This window comes from Hippoglossus hippoglossus, chromosome 15 (assembly GCF_009819705.1).
Source record: "Hippoglossus hippoglossus isolate fHipHip1 chromosome 15, fHipHip1.pri, whole genome shotgun sequence".
In the NCBI taxonomy this organism is placed as follows: domain Eukaryota; kingdom Metazoa; phylum Chordata; class Actinopteri; order Pleuronectiformes; family Pleuronectidae; genus Hippoglossus; species Hippoglossus hippoglossus.
Genome location: NC_047165.1, coordinates 11,630,311 through 11,655,145, shown reverse-complemented (window position 1 = coordinate 11,655,145; position 24,835 = coordinate 11,630,311). Strand labels below are relative to the sequence as shown.

Here is a 24,835-nt window from a genome sequence, read left to right as displayed (position 1 = left end):
TCAGAGGAAGTCTCCCATCACTCACAGGTTTTTACTGGAAGCTGACAAGATGTTGGACACACACACACACACTCACACTCACACACACACACACACACACACACACACACACACGCACGCACACACAGACACGCACACACACACACACTAAATAATAGCCCTCCGCCCCAGTTTGGGGATCTCTTTCTCCTCTCTGTCTCTTTACATTGGGGTTCCATGACGGTGATCTGGTCAAAGCATCTTTACAAAGACTGATTAAGGGAAACTGAAGCCAGTTGTAAGGGTTTAAGTTGACAGCGGAGGGAGGTGTATGTGTGTGTGTGTGTGTGTGTGTGTGTGTGTGGGTGTGTGTGTGTGTGTGTGTGTGTGTGTGGTGAGCAAGCAGAAGGAGGGAGGTGAAACTGTCTGAGTGTGTGTACCTTCTGACCCTTCTGTGTCAGCCATGACGTCTAATGGAGAAGCCTCCGAAGCTGGAACAGGAACAACAGAGACAGGCCGGAGTCCACATGGAAACAGACGGACAAAAAGAGCAAACATGAAGCGTAAAAAAAAAAAGCCAAACACTCGGGGCGATAGTGACTTTGTGCGCAACAGGGCCAAAGAGGGCAGAGAGCAAACACTTGTCAGCATATCTCTTCACCGCTGCCCATGTGCTACAGGCATCTACGGGTTTAGCACTATGTGACTGTGTGGTGCTAAAGTCTTCTAACATAATTTCATCGCATTTCAGCAACTACGTGCAACAGCCCCCTCTGACGAAGTCGTTCCTGGCCTCAGGCTCTGTGAACAAGCTGAACTCAGGCAGAAATCGGTCAAACCATACGAGCCTGATATTTCCTGGTGGCTCTCAAGCTGCCAGTTCTGATTTATCTCTTTTTGTTTGTGTGTCTGCGTGCACAGGATTATGGATCTTTAGCCATTGTGCTCTGTGGACTGACTGACCCTGCTGGTAATGTTTGCAAACAGGCAGGATAAGGGGCTAGATTACCCAATGAGCTTTAATTACTGATGGATTCCATGCTAAATTTCAGATCATAGGTTTTACAGATTATACGGCTCATTTTGAAATGTAGAACTTTGTGTAAAGGGTTTTGACTATAAGTGGGCCAAAGACTAAGGGAAGAAACAAACAGTGGACGCTACTTCAGGTGTTTCTCACTTTGAACTGATGATCCTCCAATCGAGAACCATGACGAGTTAAATCTCCACGGTGACTGAGATGGCAGATAAAAACACAGTTTGCAGTTACAGTCTGTGTGCGTTAGTATGTGTGTGTGAGTGAGAGAGAGAATGATGGACAAAAAGAAGACTAAGAAAAAACAATTTGTGGGAGACACTGCTCTGTGTGTTTCACACATGTTTGACAGTAATGCAAGCTAATCCCTATTGTTGTATTGTTGGAGAGAGAGAGAGAGAGAGAGAGAGAGAGAGAGAGAGAGAGAGAGAGAGTGTGTGTGTGTGTGTGTGTGTGTGTGTGTGGTCCAGGTATTACTCACGTTGTGGGGACCTACATCTGTTACATTATGGGGACCTGAGGAGGACAGGTCCCCATAATGTGACCATAAATCTCAGATTTTTAAGGTGAAGACCTGTTTTAAGGTTACGGTTTAGGTTAAGGTTAGGGATTAGGTTTTGGTTAGGCTGTTTAAATGGAGGTTAATGCAAATGCTTATATATATATATATATATATGCTAAGTATAGCTATGCAAGCCTGTTAGTGTGTGTGTGTGTATGTGTGTGGTGGGGTTTTTATTTCCTTGTTGTATATTGCCGTTACTGAAACATTTCTTAGATTTTCGAATCTGGCGATGTTTTGCTCAGGGCAATAAAACAAATACATATATTTCTTTATTTCTTTAAAAAGCAGCTGTAAGATTGTGTAAAACCAATTACTATATATATATATATAGTAATTGTATATATATATACATGTATATATATACTAACACAATGAGGTTACATCGAATGCATTTTTCCGTAGGTCAGGTTGTGTGTGAGTTCAGCAGAGAAGTACATGTAGTGTGCTGATATGTCTGTTGTCTTTCACATGACCCCCCACCCCCTAACCCCCCATCTTCTTGTGTGGTTTGGAATTCAAACTCTGCTTGGAGGACATATCTGGGCGGCTGGCCACCACCTCGCCCACACCCTCCAGCCTTTCCTCTTTTGAATCTCCCTGACACACACACACACACACACACACACACACACACACACACACACACACACACACACACACACACACACACACACACACACACACACACACACACACACACACACACACGACCAATACCCACCACCATCTCCAAACACTCACTCATACAATTGCTGAGACTCTCTTTTCAACTGTGCTAAACCTTTAGGCCCAACAATACAGGCAGGACCTAATCTTATGGCCCCCGTCCAATCAGAGGGCTGGAAACTAAAGAGTGGAATTGATTGGCTGGTGGCCACAGGGGCCAGTTAGAGAAAAGAGAACAAGAGGAGACAACCATTGTGGATTGATTACCATGAAAGACACTTTTGTGACCGGCGGTACACTGTGCCTGTATCAAGAGGAAACGCTATAGCGATCTTAAAATAGGTCAGCGCTGCACTGCAGAGATAGCGAGGCGTGCACAAGACAATCTCACCACCCCTTCATGAGAGAGTAAGGTCCAGAGATTATTAGCTGTGAGTAATATTGATTAGCTGCAGTGCAAAGGTTAGCAGAGCAGTTTCTATCTGTAAATACCACAACACTTTGGAAAATGAAAACACGAGGAGTGATGGAGGAGAAGAGGTGAGGAAATATGCTCAATTAGCCTTGGCTATAAACTTATCAAAACCCAAACAGCACTTTGCATGCACTCAGCTGTGCTTTTTTCTTAATCGTGACGACATGGTTGGGGTGAATTCGACTCGACGCCATCTCATCTTTCCATGTTTCAGGTTATGAAAACTGCTCCAAGAGAAGATTGAGCGTGTTTGCTCTGCTGGCAGCATTTTTAGTTCCCATAAAATTCACTCCACGGTATCTGCACACACCAATAAGTCAACAGGGATTTCAACTGTAGCTCGGGAAGATAAGGTTGCATCATGTTCAACTCCATTCCCAAATAAAAAAAAATGATTGGATGGTACAGTAATCTTATTCACAATCCCTTGGCTTTGGAAATAAGTTTAATTGAGGCCAAGACACTATAAAAATATATGGGAGCTTGGATGATGTTGACTTCAGGGTTTTATGCCCGGTCACCTGATATTAAACCATGTTTTTATCTGTTTGATTTCATCTGATTAAATTAGATTTCATGGACTGCCTGCTGTTTCTGGAATTTTATCTTCTGTCCTACAGGCAAAGAACAACACTGTCCCTGATTCTCATCCAAGTGCATCTCCAACTGTCTGCAAAACACTCATACACAGACACTGTCCTACTCTCCGTTTCTACTGCCACATAATATTAACAACAACAATAAAAATAATAATAATAATAATAGATACTCCGGTCTATTTCAGGGTATCTACAGCTATAAAAAGAAAAAAAATGCCTCGATCTCCATTCTCCCAAGAGTGAAAGGCTTTTGACACACAGCACAATTGCTTTATAAGGACTTCCATGTGCTGGCTTTAACCACCACGTGAACTCGTCACTCTTAAGGCGACTTTATATCGTTGGTTACATCTGCGTAATGTTCAAAGGGGTTTCATAGTCTCCCAAAGAGATTGATTCAAGATTTTGGATCCAGAAGTAGTGAGGGTGGGTTCTTTTTTTTATTGTCACACAATCACGACTTTAGCCTTGTAATATTACAACTTTATTCCCATAAAAAGATTAGGTTATTGTCTTGACAACATTCCTCATTGCTAAAGTAAGTATCTTCTCAAGGACAACTCTATTCTTGGAGTACTACAACTTTATTCTCAAACTTCTTTCTGGCCCTAATATTCATACTCAAGGCACTAATTGTTAAACTTTTCCCCATCCCCCCATGTTTATAACTAGCTAGCAGGCTAGTTCACTGGTTAGAGTTAAGCAGAAATGGACTAACAACGCAGTGTTTGTCAGAACTAATATTGCGTCTGACAGAGCAATTTTCATGGTGAGTTTTTATGGTGACACATTCAATGTGAATTTAGGAAAGTTTAGGACATTTTAAGGACCTGCAGCCACTTTAGCTCCATATCAGTTGTAGCCTTATCCAGCTGCAGTAAGATCCAAACTGCGTGATAAAAACGGCAGCTCGCACTGGCAAACAAACTTTACAGTGGTTTGTATGAACCTGCATTCTCAGCCCATTCACATGAGGGAAAGCATTAATGCGTGACGCAGATCAAATGCGAGATGCAAGAACACCCTCTGTGTGAGCCACCAATCCCACATCCTGCTCACAATGCTACAGCCCTCTGAATGTGAATGTGAGCCAGTCCAGTGAATTGGCTGCCGAGGCGAGGGGCTCTCACTGTGTCAGCTGCCCTGACAGAAAGAGACGGAGGGGCAGCGCGCCTCTATTCACAGCCAACACACGCAACTCGCACAGCGCGGGTAAACTACCTGTAGCTGCACAATCGGTAACCTCGGCTCTCCCGCGCTGCAGCTCGTTCCCACCGACTTCATTCACTTTTTTGTCTCTGGATTCCTGAACTTAGATCGGTGCTTGTGCAGAGGTGTGTGAGTAACTTTTCTCAGAGTTGCTGCCAGCATAAGCCTGTGTTGTTCCAGACTGTTTTGAGCTAATGCAATAAGCAGGCTTAAAGAGCAAGCAGACATCATTTGTTCTCTGTGGAGCAGCGTACGGGGAGCTGGTTGATTAATGAGAGGAATTAAAAGTTTACCAGAGTATAAAAACAGTGTAACTTAGGAGGAGGATGATGTACGTTCATTGTCTTTCTTCCCAAAGAGTCTTGCACATGTTACATGGACATACAGCTGGAGAAACTTGCCAATGTTTGTTCTCTCTTTCTGTTTCTCATGTTAACTTGCACTAGAGGAGGGGTTTGTCGAGGATAAGCGACAGGAGGAGTGTCCTGCACGCCACTGGGATCCACCCCGGGGCTGTGATTGGCCGAGGCCGTTGTGAGGGAGTCCAGGGGAGGCCAGTAGGAAGGTGAGTGGTCTGGGAGTCTGCTAGGGGGGCAGGCAGCAGCCGAAAGCAGCCGCTACTGCCTCTTAAAGCCTAGGTGCTCCTCATTACAGCTACAGACTGATAGACACAGAGCAGGGGAGGGCTGGAGACAGAGAGAGGGACGAGGAAGGAGAGAGAGAAATTGTGCACAGGGACAGTTAGGAAATAAGCAGTCCTACTCGTGTGCTCACCCTTCCTTGGCTGCAGCCTCCCCACTGCACTACCTGAGGCACACATACTGACACACACATACACACACTCACACCCGGGAGGTGTTTCAGGGAGGTTAACAGGGCTAACAATCCAGGGAAAGAGGGAATTAAACAGTTTTTGTTTTCAATCCGCCGCGTCCATACTCAGGAGAGAAAAAGGGATTACAGCTTGTACTCCTGCCCCACTTATTCCTGTCTTCTGCATTTTATTGTTACTGAGTTACTTTGGAGATTTTTCGGATACAACCTTCTTGAATTGTTGGTCCGAGCAAAGAGAGGCATGGCACACGGACAAAAGAGCCACAGGTGGGCATTAACCCAGGGCTCCTTCAGCTTGGCACTGGGCCTGTCGCTCCTCTCCCTCCTGCTCCTCACCGTCTCGGCCGCAGATGAGTACGACTACTACAGCTGGCAGTCGGACAACTTCCACAATGGCCGCTTCTACACCAAGCAGCCCCAGTGTGTGGACATACCAGCTGACCTGCGCCTGTGCCACAACGTGGGCTACAAGAAGATGCGGCTGCCCAACCTCCTGGACCACGAGACCATGCCAGAAGTCAAGCAGCAGGCGGGCAGCTGGGTGCCCCTCCTGGCCAAGCGGTGCCACGCTGACACCCAGGTCTTCCTGTGCTCGCTGTTTGCGCCAGTGTGCCTGGACCGACCCATCTACCCCTGCCGCTCGCTGTGTGAAGCCGTGAGGGACAGTTGTGCTCCGGTGATGGAGACCTATGGCTTCCCCTGGCCGGAGATGCTGACCTGTGACAAGTTCCCCATTGATAACGACCTCTGCATCCCCATGCAGTTCACTGGGAATCACGTGACGCAGCCACCAGGTAGGGAAACTGACAAACACACACACACCTTCATTCAAACATACTGCTCCACAATAGTGTAAACACCTGAAAAAGTTAGTACAGCTTAAAAGAGTCACTTGTCAAACTTATGGTAGAATGTGTTTTTGGCAAAACGTTAACTTGACATTTTGCACAAGCTCTAATTTGAATATCAAAATACAAAATGTCACGTGAGAAGCTAATTAACTACAACACAATCAGTTTCAGTTGAATAAGTACATAAATAATATTTGAATAAAACTTTGAAAAAGCATGCTGTATTAATGTGTTAATTATATGTTCAGGTCAGGGTTTAAATCGAGCAAATTACAAAGATATTTTTTGATTAATGAAATGGTAAACGATACATGTATCCGCATGTATCTTAGATAACACATCAGATGCAAAGCTGAAATGGTTTTCCGATGACTTGTGTTGAGTGCAGACACACGTAGAAATAAAATACTATCAACACATGTTAAACAAATGTGGAACAAGTGAGTTTGTGCCTGCATTGCACATTTCAGGAATTTGATTCACGTCACCAACAAAACTAATAAGACAGATGAGTGTTCAGAGTCAGCAACAGTGGGAGCTTGAAAATGGCTGGGAGGCTCACATGGTTTTCCCAGCACTGCGATGAGGCCAGATAAAAGTTTTAAGTGAGAGACGATCCGGAGGAGGTCAGTGAGGGAGACGGGGGCAAGAGGAGGTTACAGGGGAAAGTTCTCGGGTAACTGGACAGTTTAGGATGGCTCCCTGCCATTTACATATACGCCTCAGGGTGAGACAGACGGAGAGAGACGCACACAGGAGACGCAGAGACTACAGCAACCGGACCCCTCACTCAGTTAAGATAAATGCACCAAGATGTTAACAAATCTTGACTGAAAAGGTGATGTGCATTGCAAACACACACACACACACACACAAACACACACGCACACACAGCTTTATCTGCAGTCGTCCATCAACAGCTAATCAATCAATCTAACAACTGAGCGAATGGAGAATGTCCCATTTGAAGTCATGCATGCAACTCACAAGCTGGTCTGCAAAGTGTCAGTACACAAACAAATAAACCCGAGAAGGATAAAATTTGAGGAAAAGTGACTACACTGCTGTTTCTAAGAGAGAAAATGTTGTACAATTTTATACAGAAAAGTCAACGGGCCAGATGGGCCAATCATGAGCTGTGAGTGGGAACTAAATTGAGAAATAGGTGTGTGAGTGCATGTGTGTGTGCTTGTGTGTGCTTGTGTGCACCACGACTACTTAAGCAGCCTCTTCACAAAAGCGGAGAGGGGGAGAGAGGGAGTTGATGAGGGACTTGAGGCAGTGGAGGGGGACAGTCCCCACTGTGTCCCTGCCTGCTCAGCTTTTGTTGGGTCTGGCAGCCGGCAGGCCAATTAGCTAGAAGGCCAATTACTGAGCTCCCGCTAATTAGTCGACATGACAGGACAAGAGAAGCAGGCAGAGAATGGGAATAGCTAAAAGTCTGTTTGTCCCCCGAGAGAGCCGAGTGGAAAGGAGAGAAAAGGAGAGGGGAGCCGGAAAGTAAAGAGACGCAGACGAGGAGAAAAGCTGCTTCCTGCAGCATAAAGTGTCTGCCTCTCTGCTTTCAAGCAGGACTCAAAGAAAACAGTTTCTTATGCCACTTCTTACCTTTAACCATTTATTGTCATTTTTAATCTACTTTGATTGAAATGTTCCTGTTAAGATAGGATCCGATTTATAGAGTAAATGCATTTCCTTAACTTAAACTATTCTTTGATATTCTAAAAGTTCACAGCAACTATCCCTGATCAAAAAAGTGTGAAAATATTATTGTAAGATATTTCTAGTAGATTCTAGAAGTAAAGAGCCGACTTACTGAATTAGGAAAAAATGGCTGCAATGTTTTTCTAGGACAGGCATCAAAAATGTGACATTTTGGCTTTGCAGAGCCACAACTCCTTCTTTTACATGCTCGTCGAGAAGGAGGCGGCTCAAACTGTCGCACCGGGTTTGTTGATCCTATCTTATCAAATAATGAGCAGAGGCAGAGAGATTAGAAAGTGCTGCGAGATCAATTAAACTATATAAAGTGATCTTTGTTATTCAGCAGTTTTAAGAACACCGACAAACGTGTTGAATTAAAAGGAACAAATTAAAATGGAGTATTGGTTAAGTTTAAAAGGTTAATTTGTGTGCATGTGTTTGTCTGTGTATGTGCATGCATGTGTGTGCACGTGCATGTGTCTATTTGAAACTGAGAGTTAACCCATATCATTTCTCGCCCAGAGGCTCGGTCTTTGACATATTGTTAAGAGGCAGAGATTCTCAGATGTGCCGATGAGGCCATCCTGAGGACAAGCTTTTGGCTCTAAAACACAGACACACACAGAAACAGGTGTACATGCACACACACAAACATGGCCAGTAATAACAAAAAGGAATTTTCGTAGAAGTGAGTTTCCCAGGAAGCCTCAGTGTCAAAAGAACACAGATGATTCTCTTTGCACAGGTTCATATACAAAGGGACTGCTGTGGAGATCTAGGTGGATGCTGGGGAGTTGATCGATCACATGAATTAAGTGCTGTTGTACCTGCTGCTCCTCTTGTCCCGGTGATATCTGAGCTATTCTGCAATTACATGATACGGCACGGTTCGAGGGCTCCTGTGGAAACTGTGGACCACCACCAGCATCTGAGCTCAGGTTGTGTGTGTGTGTCTCTCTGTGTGTGTGTGTGTGTGTCTGTGTGTGTGTAGGTGCTCGGGTGTGAGTAACTGGGGCCCAAGGGGTGTGAATGTGTGAAACACAAGTCTGTAGATATTATACCAGGGAAGACAAGCTGCTTGCTGACAAAAGAAGCACCAAGGTATCCAGGGAGAATAAAAGGCCAGCTGAGCTCAGTGTGTGAGGCTGAGCAGCCGTCAGCTCCACCGTATGGATTTAATGATGCTGCCTTTATCAACTGTCAGCATCAGAAAATAATAAGGTTTGATAACTGAAAGAAGGATTCTGCTTTAGTGCAACTGCACAACTCAAATTGTGTGTTTCCACAGAAAAATGCTCCACGAGACAATATGCACGTTGTCCCGTGAAAGTGGTTGAAATTGCATGGTGTGAAAGATATTGTCTGTCCTCGCTGTCCTCATTGATGTGGCTAGTGTAAGTTACAGCCGCGCTAAAGGAGACGGGCAGCGCTGTCAGGTCCCCAGCAGCACAATGGACACTACTCATGTGGCCCTGGCTGCTATATGAAAGGGAAAATGTGATCCAATGGTCTGTGCACGGAAGACTGCCTGGGCCTTTTTTTTGATAACGTGTTTTCTCTTCTGTGTAGGGCTCCTACAGATGCGAGGAGCGGGCCGTGCTTTAGGGGCCCCGGGGGCAGCCTGCGGGCCGTGTGTAGCTCCTCCTCTGACGGTCTGCATGCCGCATTTAAACAGATGTTAAGCCGTCTGACATAAATCACACGCCACATTTCATCCCCGGCACAGTACCGTTTTATGTCATAAGTGTTGCTGCTCATAACTTTAAGGGCCCAAATGAGGCATGAGATAGTGACTCGCGCATACTTTACATGGAAAAAAGGATTTAATGCTTAGGCTGCAGGGGACATGCTAGCGGATCACATGACGATACTGTTACATCTTTTGTGTAAAGGTGTGTGTGTGTGTGTGTAACTTTGCTCATACTATAACCAAGATTTACCCCAACTGTAAAATTGATTATAAGGTTTTGTCTACACTTCCCATCCCTCTACGTCCAGAGGACTTTCATTTTACAAAATATCTCTATCCAGACGAGGAAACAACTACAAACGCTCAAACAAGTATGAAGGGCCAGTAGGTGGCGATAAAGTCTACGTCTATGATCCGTCAAATACCAGAGAAGAATGCTGTGGTTGAAGTACTGTTGAATGAGGCAGAAGCCTTTAAATGAAGACAATGCTAAATTTTGCAGAAAAAATTTAAATTAAACCTAGCAGTGCCACACATATAGAAACTGGTATATAGCTACCATTGTTGCAACAGTGGGCGTGTCCAAAGTAGGCTGTGATGTCATTGAGTTTTTGAAAATCTGCACTTTGGAAGGTATTTGTAAAAATTTGGCCAAAATGCAGAGGAAAAGGTTAATCTTGCAAAATATCCACATTAGTGTTGACAGGGCGTAAAAAGTGTGTGTTTCCAACAAACGTTTTAAGGAGAATGTAATGACAAATTGACTTTGGCTTTGTCACTTAATGATGACCAGAATTTGAGCTGTAGCAATTTGCTCCTGCAACAAGTAATTACATCAAAAATGATGATTACATCCCAGTGGGACCTTCTATTCTTCCTAGTTCTCTTAAGCAACATTTATCAGTGTTTTTCTAATATTGAGGGTGCTGGTTGTATTTCCCTGTTTTCATTAAGGATCTCTACATAAACCAGGTTACTTTAAAGAGAAGACAAAAAGACAAGAGAAACTTGAAATGGAGAAAGTGACATGAACCTCAGTGCGGTGACTTTCTGTGTTGGGAAATTGCTGGAATCTTGTCATATGTCATTTCCACTCTGGCTCGGAGTTTGAGGATTAACAGCAGGACTTTCCAACAGACCACCTCCCTACCCACCCTGCTCCCATCATTCTTCTCCTCTTATCCTTAATCATTGACTCCCAGCCTCAGAAAATATTAGAACATTCTTCCCTGTGATTGGGAACATTAATGTTTCTGCAGTTAAGTCTATAATCCGGAGTGCAAGTGACGAAACGTCCAAAGTCGACCCTTATTTCCAAAATTTTAATCACATGGCACGGTAAAAAAAAACGACCTCAGATGATGGCAAAAATACATTAATGAGCTAATGTCCAAATATTTGCAGAGTGGAAACGTGTCCAGGAAAAAAACACCACACCAAAGCCATGAAGCAGTGATTTCCATCAGAACATGACGGCTCTTCCCCCGACAGAGACCCGACCACGAGGAGGGCAGTTGTTGCTTAATTGATTTCTCAGCGGCGTCCAAACGGTGGTTTTCGGTCCAAGCTCAGCTAAGTTTTCATGGAGGGGGCTGCGCTCTCCTGACACATGCTCTGGCATCAGCGCAACTGGGCCTCCTGCCAACGTACCACCCCTGTGAAACCAGAATGAATTCCTGTGGAGTCTGAATAAGATGCAACAGCTCCGAGGCAATCATTCAAAACAAGACAAATCCAGAGGAGTTCTGGCATCTCTTCATCTGTGTGTGTGTGTGTGTGCATGTGTGAGTGTGAGAGTGTGTGAGTGTGTGTGTGTGTGTGTTTCCATGCTCTTGTCCCAGTCTTCACGTCAGCACCAGACAATTAGAGGCCTGACCCTGTATAGGTCCCGCAGGTCTCCCGCCAGTGAAAGCATGGGAACCCTCGGAGGAGAAAATTGGCAGTAACTCCACACGAACATGGTTCAACTCCCACCGATGCACATACAAGAGACATACACTCAGCTGTGGTTAGGGGGTTCAACCTCCCCATGACCCGAGCAGCGGAGCATGCTGAACTTTGACCCCTCTTATTATCTGCCCAGACGCTGCGGTTAAGGCTGGGGCGATAACCTCTGAACCCTGACTCCTAACCCAGGGGCTACTATAGTCCTGTGAGTGAGTGTGTGTGAGTAAGTGTGAGACATGGAGAAAAAGAAAGAATCATAATCATATTTCTCTTATCCTATAGGTTTGAGAAGATTTCTATACTTCATCCCTCTCTCCCTGACCTTGTCAAATATTATACCTAATTCTCTCGATAGGCCCAAGGCTCTGTTTGGTGGATGAGTGGACTGATATTAGATGTGTACAACCAGTCTCCCTGGGATTACATGGAGTTTAACTAGTAATTGTCATAATAAAGTTTTATATTGAAGAGTCTTTGGAGAAAATTGCAATTTAGCATGAAGCATGTCTGTGTGTCTAAGAAGGACGAGATTGAGCTCTCTGAAAGATGTTTTGGAAGCAGCATGAGTGAGAGAGGTGAGAAAGGTCAGATTAATCATATTTCCAAGAATATTTGGAAAGTTTTACACTGTATACAGTAATATTTTTACAATTTTTTTCTTCTCTCTCGTGTTGAGGCTGAACATGTGAGATCACACGTGCTTTTGAGCAGCGCGAGCATGCCCATACATTTTGAGTTAAAAATAAATTGAACTTGTTGCTTTGGTTTTGCCTCGCTGTTTCACAATGTGTGGTTGCCGTGTGGCCTAAATGGCGGCTGTGTCTGTTTACTGAATCACTTTTCACCATGTTCGGCCGCCGCTGCTCCAGCGTTTACCTTTCTGCGCGGCCAAGACCACGCCCGCACCGCCAAAATATACAACGGCCAGAATAAAAAAACACTTTCTCCAGTGTAATTGCAGGGCAAACATCAGTCGGCCGGCTGGACTATATATTCGCTCCACAGCAAATACACTCTGACAAGTTGAGGGGGGCTGCGAGTAAGTGCCTCAAAAGTGGCCAGGGCTTAACGATTTCATACCAACACAGCTTTGGTTTTGCTGACTGCACTTGACTAACAATGACCTCAACTCAGCGGCTGGATATTCGCTAATCTGGCACCATAATAGCACCAAATGAAATGTGATTCGGTGTAGTAATTATTTTTCTCTGCCCTCAGTGTCGAAGGCGTGCCCTCCGTGTGACAATGAGATGAAAGCCGACAACATCATGGAGCATTACTGCGCTAGTGACTTCGGTAAGTACCAGCTATTAAAAAAGAGTGGAACGCGAGTGTAAACACAGGACAACCAATTTTCAACGATGCTGTCCGGCAACTAGCGCTTATCAAGTTTCGAAGTGTGTGTTTAAGTATACTTTTTGGAAGATTAGTATAAACACAGTGTAATTCAAAGCAAGGCACATTCCGATTACAACTCATTGCCTGCAGGGGGCAGAAGACTTACAAATGCAGCAGCTACTGCCATCTTTGTCTGTAGGTGGCGCCACTGACTGCTAAACTGCTGCTGCAAATTTCCTCTCTTATAACTGGCTCAGGTTAGCGCATTTAAAGTTGGTCTCAAAATAACTTTCCAGCACAATTTGTAGTCTGAAGAACGTGAATAAGTTCGTGAGCCAGTAAAAAGTCAAATCACATTCTGCACAACATTCATAGGTTAATATTTATTAAATCACAACAGAAAGTTAGGGAATGAAAAAGTCACCACAGGGTTCATTGATAGTTACAAGGCTGTTTCATGTGTTATTTGAGGAGAGGTATTTAAAAGGCCTCAGCGTGTGCCATCATTAACATATCAGAGAATTTGTTTTGGCTTAAAATGTTCAGAAATATGCACTTAAAGCAGTAGATTGAGTTACAAGTATGAAGACAGAATACTAGAAGCATTTCATTGTGTTGGACAGTAAAAAGAAACAGCAGGAATGCAACTGTAAAAACATCCATCCACATTTAAATATCAAGCACGGTCCTTTGTCAGTGAAACAACTGATGCGTTTAGCATCATACATTTATCATACAGTACCAACGTCAGTGTTTAGGTTCAATAAAAGGCACTTTGGGCTTTTCATTCTTTTTTTTTTCACAATGTAAATTCATTGTTTTGGTTTTGGTCAGTCACTATTAAACTCACAACAAGGAGAGAAAAGTATTCCCTCTTTTAGCTAAATCCCTCTTCTTATAATTCAATAATTTAACAGCTTCCAGTCCCCAATGTCCATTCAACAATATTTTCCAGACTTTCCACTTTCACCGCAGTAATGAAATGTACACACAGTCAGAATATAATTATTTCATTATTAAATTTGCTCGTGGAGCCTTTTGGCCCGTCGTACTCGGCAGCTGATGGAATTCTGCTTGCACACACTATTGCCCCCGTCTGCAGAGTAACCTGCAATATAAAAGTCATCAAGTTTCGTAATCTTCTGGGAATTACCCACATCTCCAGATGATGAGCCATTATAAATCATAACTTAATAAACACAACACATCCAACAACAAAGTACGTCTTTGTGCACAATGCTCACACTCTGGGCTGCAGCCAGAACACATGTTCATCCCCTACAATCACTCAGGACTCGACCAAATCACCGATATTTACTTGCGTGATTAATTGCAGCATTGCACATCTCAATCTTTTAAAATGAGAGCAACACACGGTTTCTTTCTTTTCATAAGAATGAAACATGATCACACGTGAAGGCAGATAGCCAGACAGTTTATTGGCTATATGACTGGATGAGACATGGGGATGAGTAGAGCCTTCAAGATAACCCTGACGTATGGATTTGGAGATCAAGGCCCGGTGTTATTCTATAGGGCGATAGCTGATTACAGCTTGATCTAACGTCTCGTGAATGCTGTAACCTATTCATGCGGTTCACCCTGAGAGCGTTTTGAACATTGTGTTTTGTTACACTTTACTTTTGATGTCTGATCTCTCCACATTCCTGGTTGTACCATCCAGTAAGCATGGTAAAAAAAATAACAAGAGTTGAGAAAAGAAAAGCAGCTGGGATGAGAGTCTGGCAGGAACGTGCCGCCTACACCTGGTCCGTACGGAAGGGGGAGGCCCCTCGATGTAGCTCAAAGAAAATCTGTGTTGCCTCAAAATGACAGCGCACCTCTTTCTGCGTTTCCTCTCATCAACTTCTACCTCTACTCTTCCTCTGCAGACTGTAAAAGGAAAAGTGAGTTTGTATAATGATGTGTCCACAGCTTGTCACAAGAAAACTGGCCAGGCTTCAAAGTGGGTGTCTGAATATAGCTGAACGAGTGGTGGGATGCTACAAAGTACATTTACTTCATTACTGTAACTAAGCACATTTTTCATGTATCTGTACTTTTTACTTTTATTCTCCTACATATATAAGCAAATATCTTTACTTTCTACTCATCTACATTTTTATAACAAATTGCTGTACATGCTCACATTATTATTATTATTATCATTAACAGTAATTAGACCACTGATCCAATCAGAGCTGATAGGTCACAATAGACCCCGCCTCCTGCAGCTGCAGCAACACTGGTAAAGAAACAACTAAAACACATTAAGAAGAGGCCATCGCCAAAACTCAGCCATGGAAAGGAATAGGATTCACAGTTACTTTTACTTTTAATACTTGAAAACTATTTATAAGCAAGTACTTACTTTTATCCAAGCAGAAAAGTTCACGCTGTACTTTTACTTGAGTACATTTCTGTGTATAATTTTAACTTTTTACTTTGGTAAAACGTTCGAGTGCTACCTCCTCTACTGACCAGACCATTTAAATTGAATCATGGTGGGAAATTATTTTATCCTTGCTATCTTTTTGCTGAATGTATACATGAATGCATTCATTCACACACGCTCGTCTGTGCCGGCACGCAAACGCAGCACATAAACACACGTCCTCAGTTGAAGGAGCTGGATGTGAATCAGGACGTGGATGAAAGGAAACTCAGCGCACACATACCTTCTTGAACATGCTATCACTTCACATGTACTGAATTTCGTATCAGAGTGTACCCTGGGCTGTTTATGCAACTGCAGACGAGCAGGCGAGAAGTGAAATGGCAGTCTTCCAGCGGGGCTTGGGTACATAGCGATGCTTCATGCCGACCCCGCGCCTTTGCCCGGGCCTGTGATTGATTTCACCTGTCAGAAAGTTCACCCAGAGAATTCCACTCTCAAATGCTTGGCAGTTCAATTTTAATCTCTCCTATAACTTATTAACACGACGCTCCTCCGCTTTTTCATTAGGCGGATAAACCCGATTTTTTTGCTGTAGCCAAACTCCACAAATGCAGGAAACATAAACAGCACAGAGGTTATCTGTTCTGCACAAAAAGCAAAGAGAGGAACAAAAACAAGCACGAAAAAACCTGACCTGAAGTTGAGTGCTGCAAGATTGGACCTGAGACTAGATATAACTTTATTTGACACTTGAAAACACATACAATCAAGTTGAGTTTTGACCCAGAAAAAGACCTGAAACTATTTCATTTGAGGGTCAGCACTGAGTAAAGCTGCTTTCAGACCTGCTCCGCACTTTCTCCAGATCTTTCCCTGCCAGGCCCCTAGTAAAGACTCTGGATAATGTCCGAATGAGTCCACGTGGACATTGGTGACAATTCTGTGTCGCAAAACTGAAGAAAAATCCGCAAATGACTACAAATATTTCAGGATGAAAAAGAGGAGCCATACATGTAGAAGACCCTGATGAAGATGTCAATTTGGAAAGAAGAGATTCAAGAGCTTTTGGTGATTTGGGCCAACCCCAGTGTTGATGGGCTGTAAACTCCTCAGCAGGATTTATACGTTACGTCCTGCCTCCTCCTTCATATTGTGAATATGTCTGACTGGAGAATCTCCTGCTGCAATGTTCATATGTGAAAGTAAAAATCTGGAGAAAGTCTGGATCATGTTGTGCTGACATTCTGCACAAGACTTGAACTTGTGCCAAACGACCTAAAACTTGCCTCTGTTGTTGTTCCATAAATATGTCCTTCTCACCGTTTATGGTTTTCCCCTAAGTCAGACACACAAACACACACACAGGATGTAGTTGTTGTATTTGTATGCTGTGGGAGATGTTAAACGCTGATACCTGGGAGAGGTGTAAAATAGCTACTTCTCTGGCACAGCCGGACGAAAATGTCCCAGCTGCTCAGAGTCGAGGGGAAACAGGGGAATCAGGATGACACGTTAACAGCTTCTGGGAAGAAATATCTGTGATTTATATTAAGTTTAAAAGTTAACACGTCTCCCTGTCTTCTTTCTCAGCCCTCAAGATGAAAATTAAGGAGGTGAAGAAGGAGAAGGGCGACAAGAAGCTGATTGCGGCGCAGAAGAAAAAGCGGGTGTTGAAGCAGGGCGTGCTGAGGAAGAAGGACCTGAAGAAACTGACCCTGTACATCAAGAACGGCGCCAACTGCCCGTGCTCGCAGCTGGACAGCCTGGGCTCCAACTTCCTCATCATGGGCCGTAAGGTGGACCAGCAGCTGCTGCTCATGTCCATCCACAAGTGGGACAAGAAGAGCAAGGAGCTCAAGTTCGCCATCAAGTACATGAAGTCCCATCAGTGTCCCACCTACCACACCGTCTTCCAGTGACACGCCTGTGTACTCGCAGTACAGCCCGCGATCGCTCCTCACACTCCACCCTGTTAAATCCTAATTCTCGTTCCACTAGTGCATCCCTGAACCCCACATCCCCCTGCACGGCCTTTTACCAGCCCGTGACACCGTCCGGCGGGGAGTTGCAGGGTGGCCGCGCTTTTATTTTCTCAGCTTTATCGTGAGTCAGGTCGTCGAAGGGGGGTCGTTCTGATCCGCTGAGATGAATCAGGCATACTAATGTCGGAGAGGCTAAAAGCAGCACGCTCTGCAGCTCCATCCCAGACCCAGAAAAAACACAGATTTATGACAATTATGAATAAAAACCGACATTTACACATCTACCCCCTGCTATTTAATAAACCGTCTTCTATTTAATAAACCTCCTTAACAATTCTCCTTTCCTTTTCTGATGTAGTAGAACCAATCACTTGTATATCTTACAACAAAGTTATTGATAAGACCGCAGCATTAAGAAACGGGAGCCTAAAGATTTGATTGATTATAGACAGACAGGAGGAGGAAAGGCAGAGTTTGTTTCTGTGTAAAAAGAAAAGCTGAAAGGAATGACACGCTGGTGACGCTACAGTTAATGTGGGCTGTGCAATGGGCCAGAGCGCACACTGGCAACAGCAAAGCAGAGAAATGTAGATGACCCACTAAACTGTATGTTTTAATAATGATGTAAAAAGTAGGTAATTCAGATGAATACTAGATCATTAGACACAGGGCTTTTTTTTATTTTCTCCCTGCTGGGAAAGAAGACGGATGGAACGAGACAGACTGACGGACAGGTTGATGCTTTCACTGACTTTGTACAGAACCGTTTTTTTTTTGCGGCCTGAAAGAGGGAAACTTGAATCATTTTTTTGCGTTTTGAATCGGGAGAGAGAGACGGAGGTTGAGGCAGAGAAAACATCTTCCTGAAAACAAAGTGGAGAATAAAGGAGAAAGAACGAGAGAGAAAGAGACTCTGGACAGAACCAACAATGTTGGGTTGATAAGTCTCTGGTACTCGCTATTTTTCACTATCACTCTTCAAATGTTCCTTTTTTTTGTACTTACATTTTTAAAAACTTTGCTTCAGTTAAACTTCTATGGTATGAAAGCAGAAATCCTACATACAGACATAACGCCTGAATTCACTGTTGCCGTAGAAATGAGAGATGAAATTTTTGTATTTTCTAATCAGTTAACCTGTAAGTAGTTCTGTTACTGAAATACATCTTTGTTTTACAAAAAAAGTAAATGAATAAAATATATTTGAAATTTTTATAAACAATTCCTCTGTGAAATGTGCCGTTTCTTCTATCTTCTTTCATTATGATTAAATGACACAGTGCACTTATTCATAAAATAAAATCATTTACTGACCTAACTATCTGGATTAAATCATACATAATTTCATACCTTGGCAGGTTCTTGGAATTTTATGAATCTTGGGGTGGAGCCAATCCCAGCTAATATTGGCCAATAGGGGAGGATGCAATCTGGACAGGTCGTCGGCCTGTCACATGCACGCAAAGACAAACAATCATTCACACTTATTCCTAATTCATGCTACACATTTATAGCCTGATTTTCCACTCACTGACAAAAACCCATGTTTGGTAAAAAAATCGGTGTTGTGTGAACTCTTTAAAGATGTAATTCGAGAAGCTTTCCAACACATCGCCTCCTCCTAGATCTGCGACAACTACAGCCAATCAGAGCAGAACAGACAGATGGGAAAGATTGTGTCGTGCTTCATTAGTCAGTCAACTGCAAGACTCTCGATCACAAGACAGCAAGTTGTGTAGTGTGAACTGCACAATGATCTTTCGACTTTGTAAGTTGAGTAGTAACTTGATAATACGGGCGATTTAGAGTGTGGGGGTGTATACCTGGAGAAAACCTATGCAGAGAAGATGTACACTCAGCACAGAAAGGATCCAGCCGGCTGTGAGTTTCAAAGCAAGCACATTCTTGCTGTGAGGCCACACTGCTAACCAATGCACCACAGAAAAAAAATACTAAATCTTAACTATACATTGATCAGTTTTACATTGATCAGATTCTGACTATTTAATTCACTTTGAACCTTTGAACATGTATCATATTGAGACACATTTGGGTGTCAGTGATGTTTCCTGGAGTCGACAGGTGGACAGACACAAGCCAGCGGAACCAGAGTTGATAAGCCTAAGCTTGTGTCCAGAACTATGCTGCCATGTTAGCAGTGTAAAGGGTATATAAGGATCGTGAGAGCGCATGTGGCCTGCCCTGCACCTTCACTGCTCCCTCCAAAGGGAATTAAGACGTGAAACCTCAACTGCACTCTGTGCGATGCCAAAATCTGCCATATCCACACTGGGGCCCTCGATCTTACACAAAGCCTAGGCTACAAAACCACAAGTATTTAATGTTAAAGAGTAAAGGGGTGATGCGGACAGACAGGAGGCTGCAATGTAACCGACCAGCATCACCAAAACCACCCAGAGCTAAATCCAGACACACAGAGCGTATTCACTGAAATGAAAAGATTTGGCATCTCAAACGAAGTGAGATGGATAATTTGTGACACGGTACAATGTATATTGTCTTCCGCCCACATTTCCCGGAATGTGGAGACTTTTGGAAACTGCTCCAGGAATAAACGCCAGGAGAGTGATGACCGATTTCCAACTGATTGTGGAGATAGTGCACGCTCTGTCTCCAGGCTGTGAAATGGCTGAAACAGGAGGGGACAGGGCAGAAACATGTTGGACGGACTGAGCTTTTATTGGAGACTTCAAAACCTTCGCTGTGAGTGATAAAAAAAACAAACAGCAGCACCAGCTCTTGTGTGGTGGAGCAAAAAGCTTTAAGTGAGATGATGAGCAGATTTCATAAAGCTAGATGAGGTACATCAGCAAAAGGTGAAAAAGGAGCCAGGGAGAAACTTGGCTCCGTCCTACAGACACCCATCAACACCTCTTCAGAGGTCACTTCATGTAGTTAATAAGGGCCTGATGAGGGACTAGCGACACACACACTCACACACACGCACACAAACACACACACCATGTCGGGAAATTAATGACCACAAGCTGCTGTTGTCTCACTTTCCTGCAATGAGACCAAATTCAAACAAGTATCAGTTCCATCAAACATGCGTACACCATAAAGGCTAATTTGTGCTCAACGTTACATTCGAATACGGAAACGGACAGAGTTCCGTTTCATTTTGTCAGTTTTTGATAAAGTCTTCTGAAAGCTGAAGGACGAAATAGAGCAGTACCATCAAACATCGTAGGGGGGATGTAGCTTAACCCTAACAGCTGCTTTTCCCTCTTTCTTAAGAGGAAAAATCACAACCTCCTCCATGTCCACATGTTTGTTGTCAGAAGTTGTCAATGCTCTCTAGTGGTTGAATTGCTTGTCAACTACGTCCAGGTAAAGGATGAATGGAAGTATGTGGGTAGTGGCGGTTACATTGTTTGAAACAGACGCATCTCTTTTCGTATATAAAAGCAGCATAAATGAGTCTTAACACACACTGGTTACAGAAAGGTCCTGCAGACTCACACAAGCTGTAAAAGAATGGCCACAGTGTCTGTTTTGGCGTTGCACACGTCTCAGTGGTTACTCAAACATCAAGAAAATACTTCTCAATTTACCGTAAATTCTTGGCTGTAATGTAATTTGTCATTTATCATATTTTCCATAACCCACCCATTTGTTGTTCCTCTGTATTTTCTACATTTTCCATTTGTTCCTTTAACAAAACCCAGAGATATGTGATCAAATTACAACCTCTGTTTTCCATATTGGAGATGATGCGTGTGGAAGTTCATTTGGGAAATGAGCTAATGAAGCCTGAATGTGTGAACTGCAAATCAGATTTACACATACCAACGCTGAAACCAGTGGCTGTGAACTGCTGATCTCCTCCATTAATCCCAAATCAATCTAATCAGTGTGGTTTTATTTGATTTCTTACAAAGTAATGGCCAATGAAAGAACACATATACACAGATCCACTGCTCAGTATCAGATGTTGTAATTTAACTCCAGTTTTCAGGATGGATGGAGAGAACATTTCAGGAAAAAATGCAAGTCTGGAAGGAAGCACACTTCTGGGCTGCTGGCAAGAAAAAAGCTTGACATTTACTGCTGATGTTTAAAACTTCACCGTGTTCAGACAAAGTGTTGAACAAATTTACAAAACAAGTTTACTTGTCTTAAAAAGGCAGATTCAAAAGACCATTTCATTCTTTGTTAATTTATCAGTACAAATTGGAACCGTCTCTTCATGAGACTTCAGACGTCTCTCGCTGCAGACATGAACACCACCAGTGGGCACATGAAAACACGCACATGCTCAGACGCACGTTAATCAGATTTGACTAGTCTCGAGAAAGAGAAAGAGACCATTATATAACATCCTGGAGAGTCCGAAGAATTTCTATTAGTTGCAGCGGGCCTCTCTCGACCCACCACACAAGGTACCATTAAAGCAGCATTAGAGAGTAAGCCAACATCCTTCTGGTCTGAACCTTTAGACCACCTGTCTGCAGGAAGAGAGGAGGGAGGACAGCGGGATTCTTTAAACACTCATTTAAAAGGTGAAAGAGAGAGAGAGAGAGACAGAGAGAGAGAGAGAGAGAGAGAAGGTGGAAACAGCAGCACATGAGAACGAGTGTACTGGCTCCGAGCCCTGGCCTGCGTCGCTCAGTAAAATGCATTAAAGATGTTGCGCTTTAGTGCGTGTACGTGTTCGTGTGTGTGTGTGTGTAGTCTAAGAATCCTCCATGTTGTGGGGACCTATTCTGTTTACACACTACATTACAGGGACTTCTTTCTTACGGGGACAAAAAGCATGAACTGAAACATTCATGCTATGCAGTTAGGGTAAGGTTGGGTTTAGGTTCGGCCTTTTTAAGTCATGTACTTGTCCTTCTATCTTTGTGAGGACCATTTGGCTATTAGACAATACAGAGTGAGGACATTATGACAATTCATGTGGATTATTAAAAATCCATCACTGCAGAGTAATTTGTTGCTCTCTGTGACATACTCAGGTCGTTCTATTTTGTTGAATGATAGGATCATATACATCATATTTGCTCTTTTCCATTCAGTGCCAGTGAAGCACACATGATCGACAAATTCAAGCAGGGCTTCCTTGAAGGCTGCACCATTAATCATATTCAAATTGTGACCTTGATTCGCACCTATTTACAATATGTAATTGATAATGATTCTGCCACTGTTTTTAAGCGGAGACATGAGTTGCATCAAAACAAGCGCTCCCTCTAAAGCAGAACCTAAAGCACCCCATAATGCTACATTATTTCTGTCCGTCAACCAATGACAACGCAGCGTTTATGTGACAAATAAATATAAAATATACCAATAAAAGAGAAAACCCTGCTCTAAACAAGAAAATCATGATTCTCATTTTTTCAGAATCGAGCAGCCCAACACTACACAGAACAGTAACATGTCGCTAATACTGCACATGCTGTTGGAGCCGCTGTGTTCGTGTCACTTTAATCTGACAGGGAACATGGCTTATATCTGTGTAGCTTTCTCTGCAGATATCACAGGAAAAAAACCTGAGTTTACTTGAAAGACACGTGAAATCTGATACATTTACACCTTCTCAGCATCTGAAATCACCTGCAGAGATGGATATGCATTTCAGTCTCACTGCTCCAAGCAACTTTCAGCAACTGAATTGCGGCCCCTCTCTCAAACCTCTCCGTTGCATTTACACTTTTTCGTGAAATTAGATCCCTCTCCCATCCCCCAGAGAAACGTAGTGTGGCTCCGTGTGAAAGAGTAATAGATGACAGTCAGACTGTAGCCTTTCTTCTGCTTGTTACTGCTCTGTCACACACTGACTCAGCGACACAATGACCCTGTGACAATGACATTCAAAGCCTGTCAGCCGGCCTGTTGCACCAGGGTGATGAGATTAGATCCACACAACACACAGACACACACACACACACACAACAACACTGACCTGGCAAAAAGAGGGCAGGGGGAGAGAAGAGGCTCGGAGAAAGAGAGAGAGGGTGGGGGCGGGGAGACTGGTTAAGAAAACACCCACGCTGCTCTCAGGGGACTTTGGCTCTCGGAAACAATCACATTGGCCTCAGTGTCTCCTCGGCAGTGGAAAATGAATAAATTAACAGGTGGAGTAGAAGGCCTCCCATGGGCAGGGTCCTGAAGCCATCTGTGAAGGCCATCAGCGTGTCCCAAACCTGCCGTTTCCCCACTGAAGCAACATGTCAGAGTGGAGATTTACAGCCGCACAGAAAGCACACACAACCACACACAAACATCAAAGTGGACAAACTCGTAAGTGCAGCCAAACACCCATCCTCTTGTATTTATACCGAAGAGCGCCCGGGGTGCGGAGGCACAGACAAACCAGACACTGTCACAAACACACAAAGCGAAAACAATAAAAAGCTCGTACTTTTCACACACCCACGTGCAAACACAAACACTTGGCTGGCGTGCAGATTTACACCCGTTTTGGAAAGACAAGCATCAGCCAATAAATAAATCCGTTTCCTCGGAGACCTGTTGACCTCGCCCTCCCTCTTTTTGTTACGCACACAACGGCGGAGGTCAAGGTCAGGCAGGGATGAGCGAAAGGTCAGAGGGAGGTGAAAGTGTGTTGATGTGAATGTTTTGTGTGTGTGGTCGCGCTGGTTGATAAAACTATGCACCGAGTCAATGCCCTCTTCTGTGGATGGGAGTTAGCAGCCTCCGTGTTTTTGCGGCCAGGTCGTGACCTCTGAACCCCCCCCCCAATCGGACCCTGAGAGACGAGGCGGTCTGGTCAGGTGGGACCGCGGCCACTAATTGACATAATCTCCCATCTTCTACTTGTCAGTCTCTTTTCAAACAGGATAATCAGTGTGGTTCAGGGAGAGTGTGTTTGGGTGGCATTCTGCTATTGTCAGGTGGGGATTGCCCCTGTGCCCTTACTGGTTCTCCCATCAAGGGTCCTTCTTGTCCTGTGTCTGCCTTAGAGAAGTGGATACAATGGCTGATTAAAAGACACACAGACACGCTATTTAGACCCTTAAGAGACATTTACTGTGATTTTAAATCACATCCAATGGTGTATGCAGACAATCCTGTAGTGAGAAATGGGTGAAAGCAAAAGACTTTGGACACGTCAACGACTCTGGATCTGGATCTGGATCTGTGTTTGAATGTAGCCAGGCCAACTTCGGGGAGGCTTATGTTGTGTGTTATGTCGTGATTAAGTCTCCAAGACTCACTGAAATGTGTGCTGGCGAAAACTTTTTGAGGGTTTGGTTAAAGGAGGAAGGAACATAAAGAACTGGGAGAAGAAGTGACTCAGTAAAGTAGAAATAAACGAAAAAGGAAAATAATTAGTTTGCATGTTTTTTTTTTGTAAGAAAATGCACAGTCAACTGGAAAATGACTACAGAAAAACAGGAAGTTGCAGAGTTAGAGAATGAGGTATAGTCACATTAATGCAAAGTCAGCTGTTTGCTTTACAGACTTTTACTGCACATTTCTCTGGGTTTCATCCAGTAAAGGTTAAAATAATAAAGATGCAGTTTGATGAGTTGTGTGCTCATAAAATAATCCAAACACTTCCACTCTTA

The 24,835-nt window shown here is 43.7% G+C and overlaps 2 protein-coding genes and 1 long non-coding RNA gene across 7 annotated transcripts in view; 1 reads left to right on the top strand and 2 right to left on the bottom strand.

Moving 5' to 3' along the window:
• Positions 1-24,835, bottom strand: part of golga7bb (golgin A7 family, member Bb) — a 172,580-nt gene that overhangs the window by 38,554 nt on the left and 109,191 nt on the right. The window lies entirely within an intron of this gene.
• Positions 78-18,495, top strand: sfrp5 (secreted frizzled-related protein 5). 5 transcript variants are annotated; one of them, XR_004616244.1, is made up of 5 exons: positions 5,605-6,157; positions 12,774-12,851; positions 16,882-17,212; positions 17,248-17,309; positions 17,373-18,495. XR_004616244.1 is itself a non-coding variant. In XM_034608357.1 (4 exons), exons 2-4 carry the CDS (start codon positions 5,605-5,607, stop codon positions 17,208-17,210), a joined length of 960 nt encoding a protein of 319 aa, XP_034464248.1. In that variant the 5' UTR covers positions 78-106; positions 5,377-5,604; the 3' UTR covers positions 17,211-18,495. The 5 variants fall into 5 exon arrangements, 4 of the variants coding, with proteins under 4 accessions (XP_034464248.1, XP_034464247.1, XP_034464249.1 ...); XM_034608357.1 differs by adding an exon at positions 78-106 and having other exon boundaries at positions 5,377-6,157; positions 16,882-18,495; XM_034608356.1 differs by adding an exon at positions 81-132 and having other exon boundaries at positions 5,377-6,157; positions 16,882-18,495.
• Positions 5,234-23,196, bottom strand: LOC117775320. Its single transcript, XR_004616246.1, has 3 exons — positions 23,178-23,196; positions 7,816-7,822; positions 5,234-5,370 (listed from the first exon to the last, which is right to left on the bottom strand). It is a non-coding gene; the product is annotated as an uncharacterized LOC117775320 (long non-coding RNA).

What these genes read in the sequence shown, in the direction of transcription:
- sfrp5 (XM_034608357.1), top strand. Translation starts at nt 5,605, where the DNA reads ATGGCACACGGACAAAAGAGCCACAGGTGGGCATTAACCCAGGGCTCC. An exon ending in TCACGTGACGCAGCCACCAG is followed by an intron (nt 6,158 to 12,773) that starts GTAGGGAAACTG and finishes CTCTGCCCTCAG; the next exon opens with TGTCGAAGGCGTGCCCTCCG. An exon ending in TTACTGCGCTAGTGACTTCG is followed by an intron (nt 12,852 to 16,881) that starts GTAAGTACCAGC and finishes CTTCTTTCTCAG; the next exon opens with CCCTCAAGATGAAAATTAAG.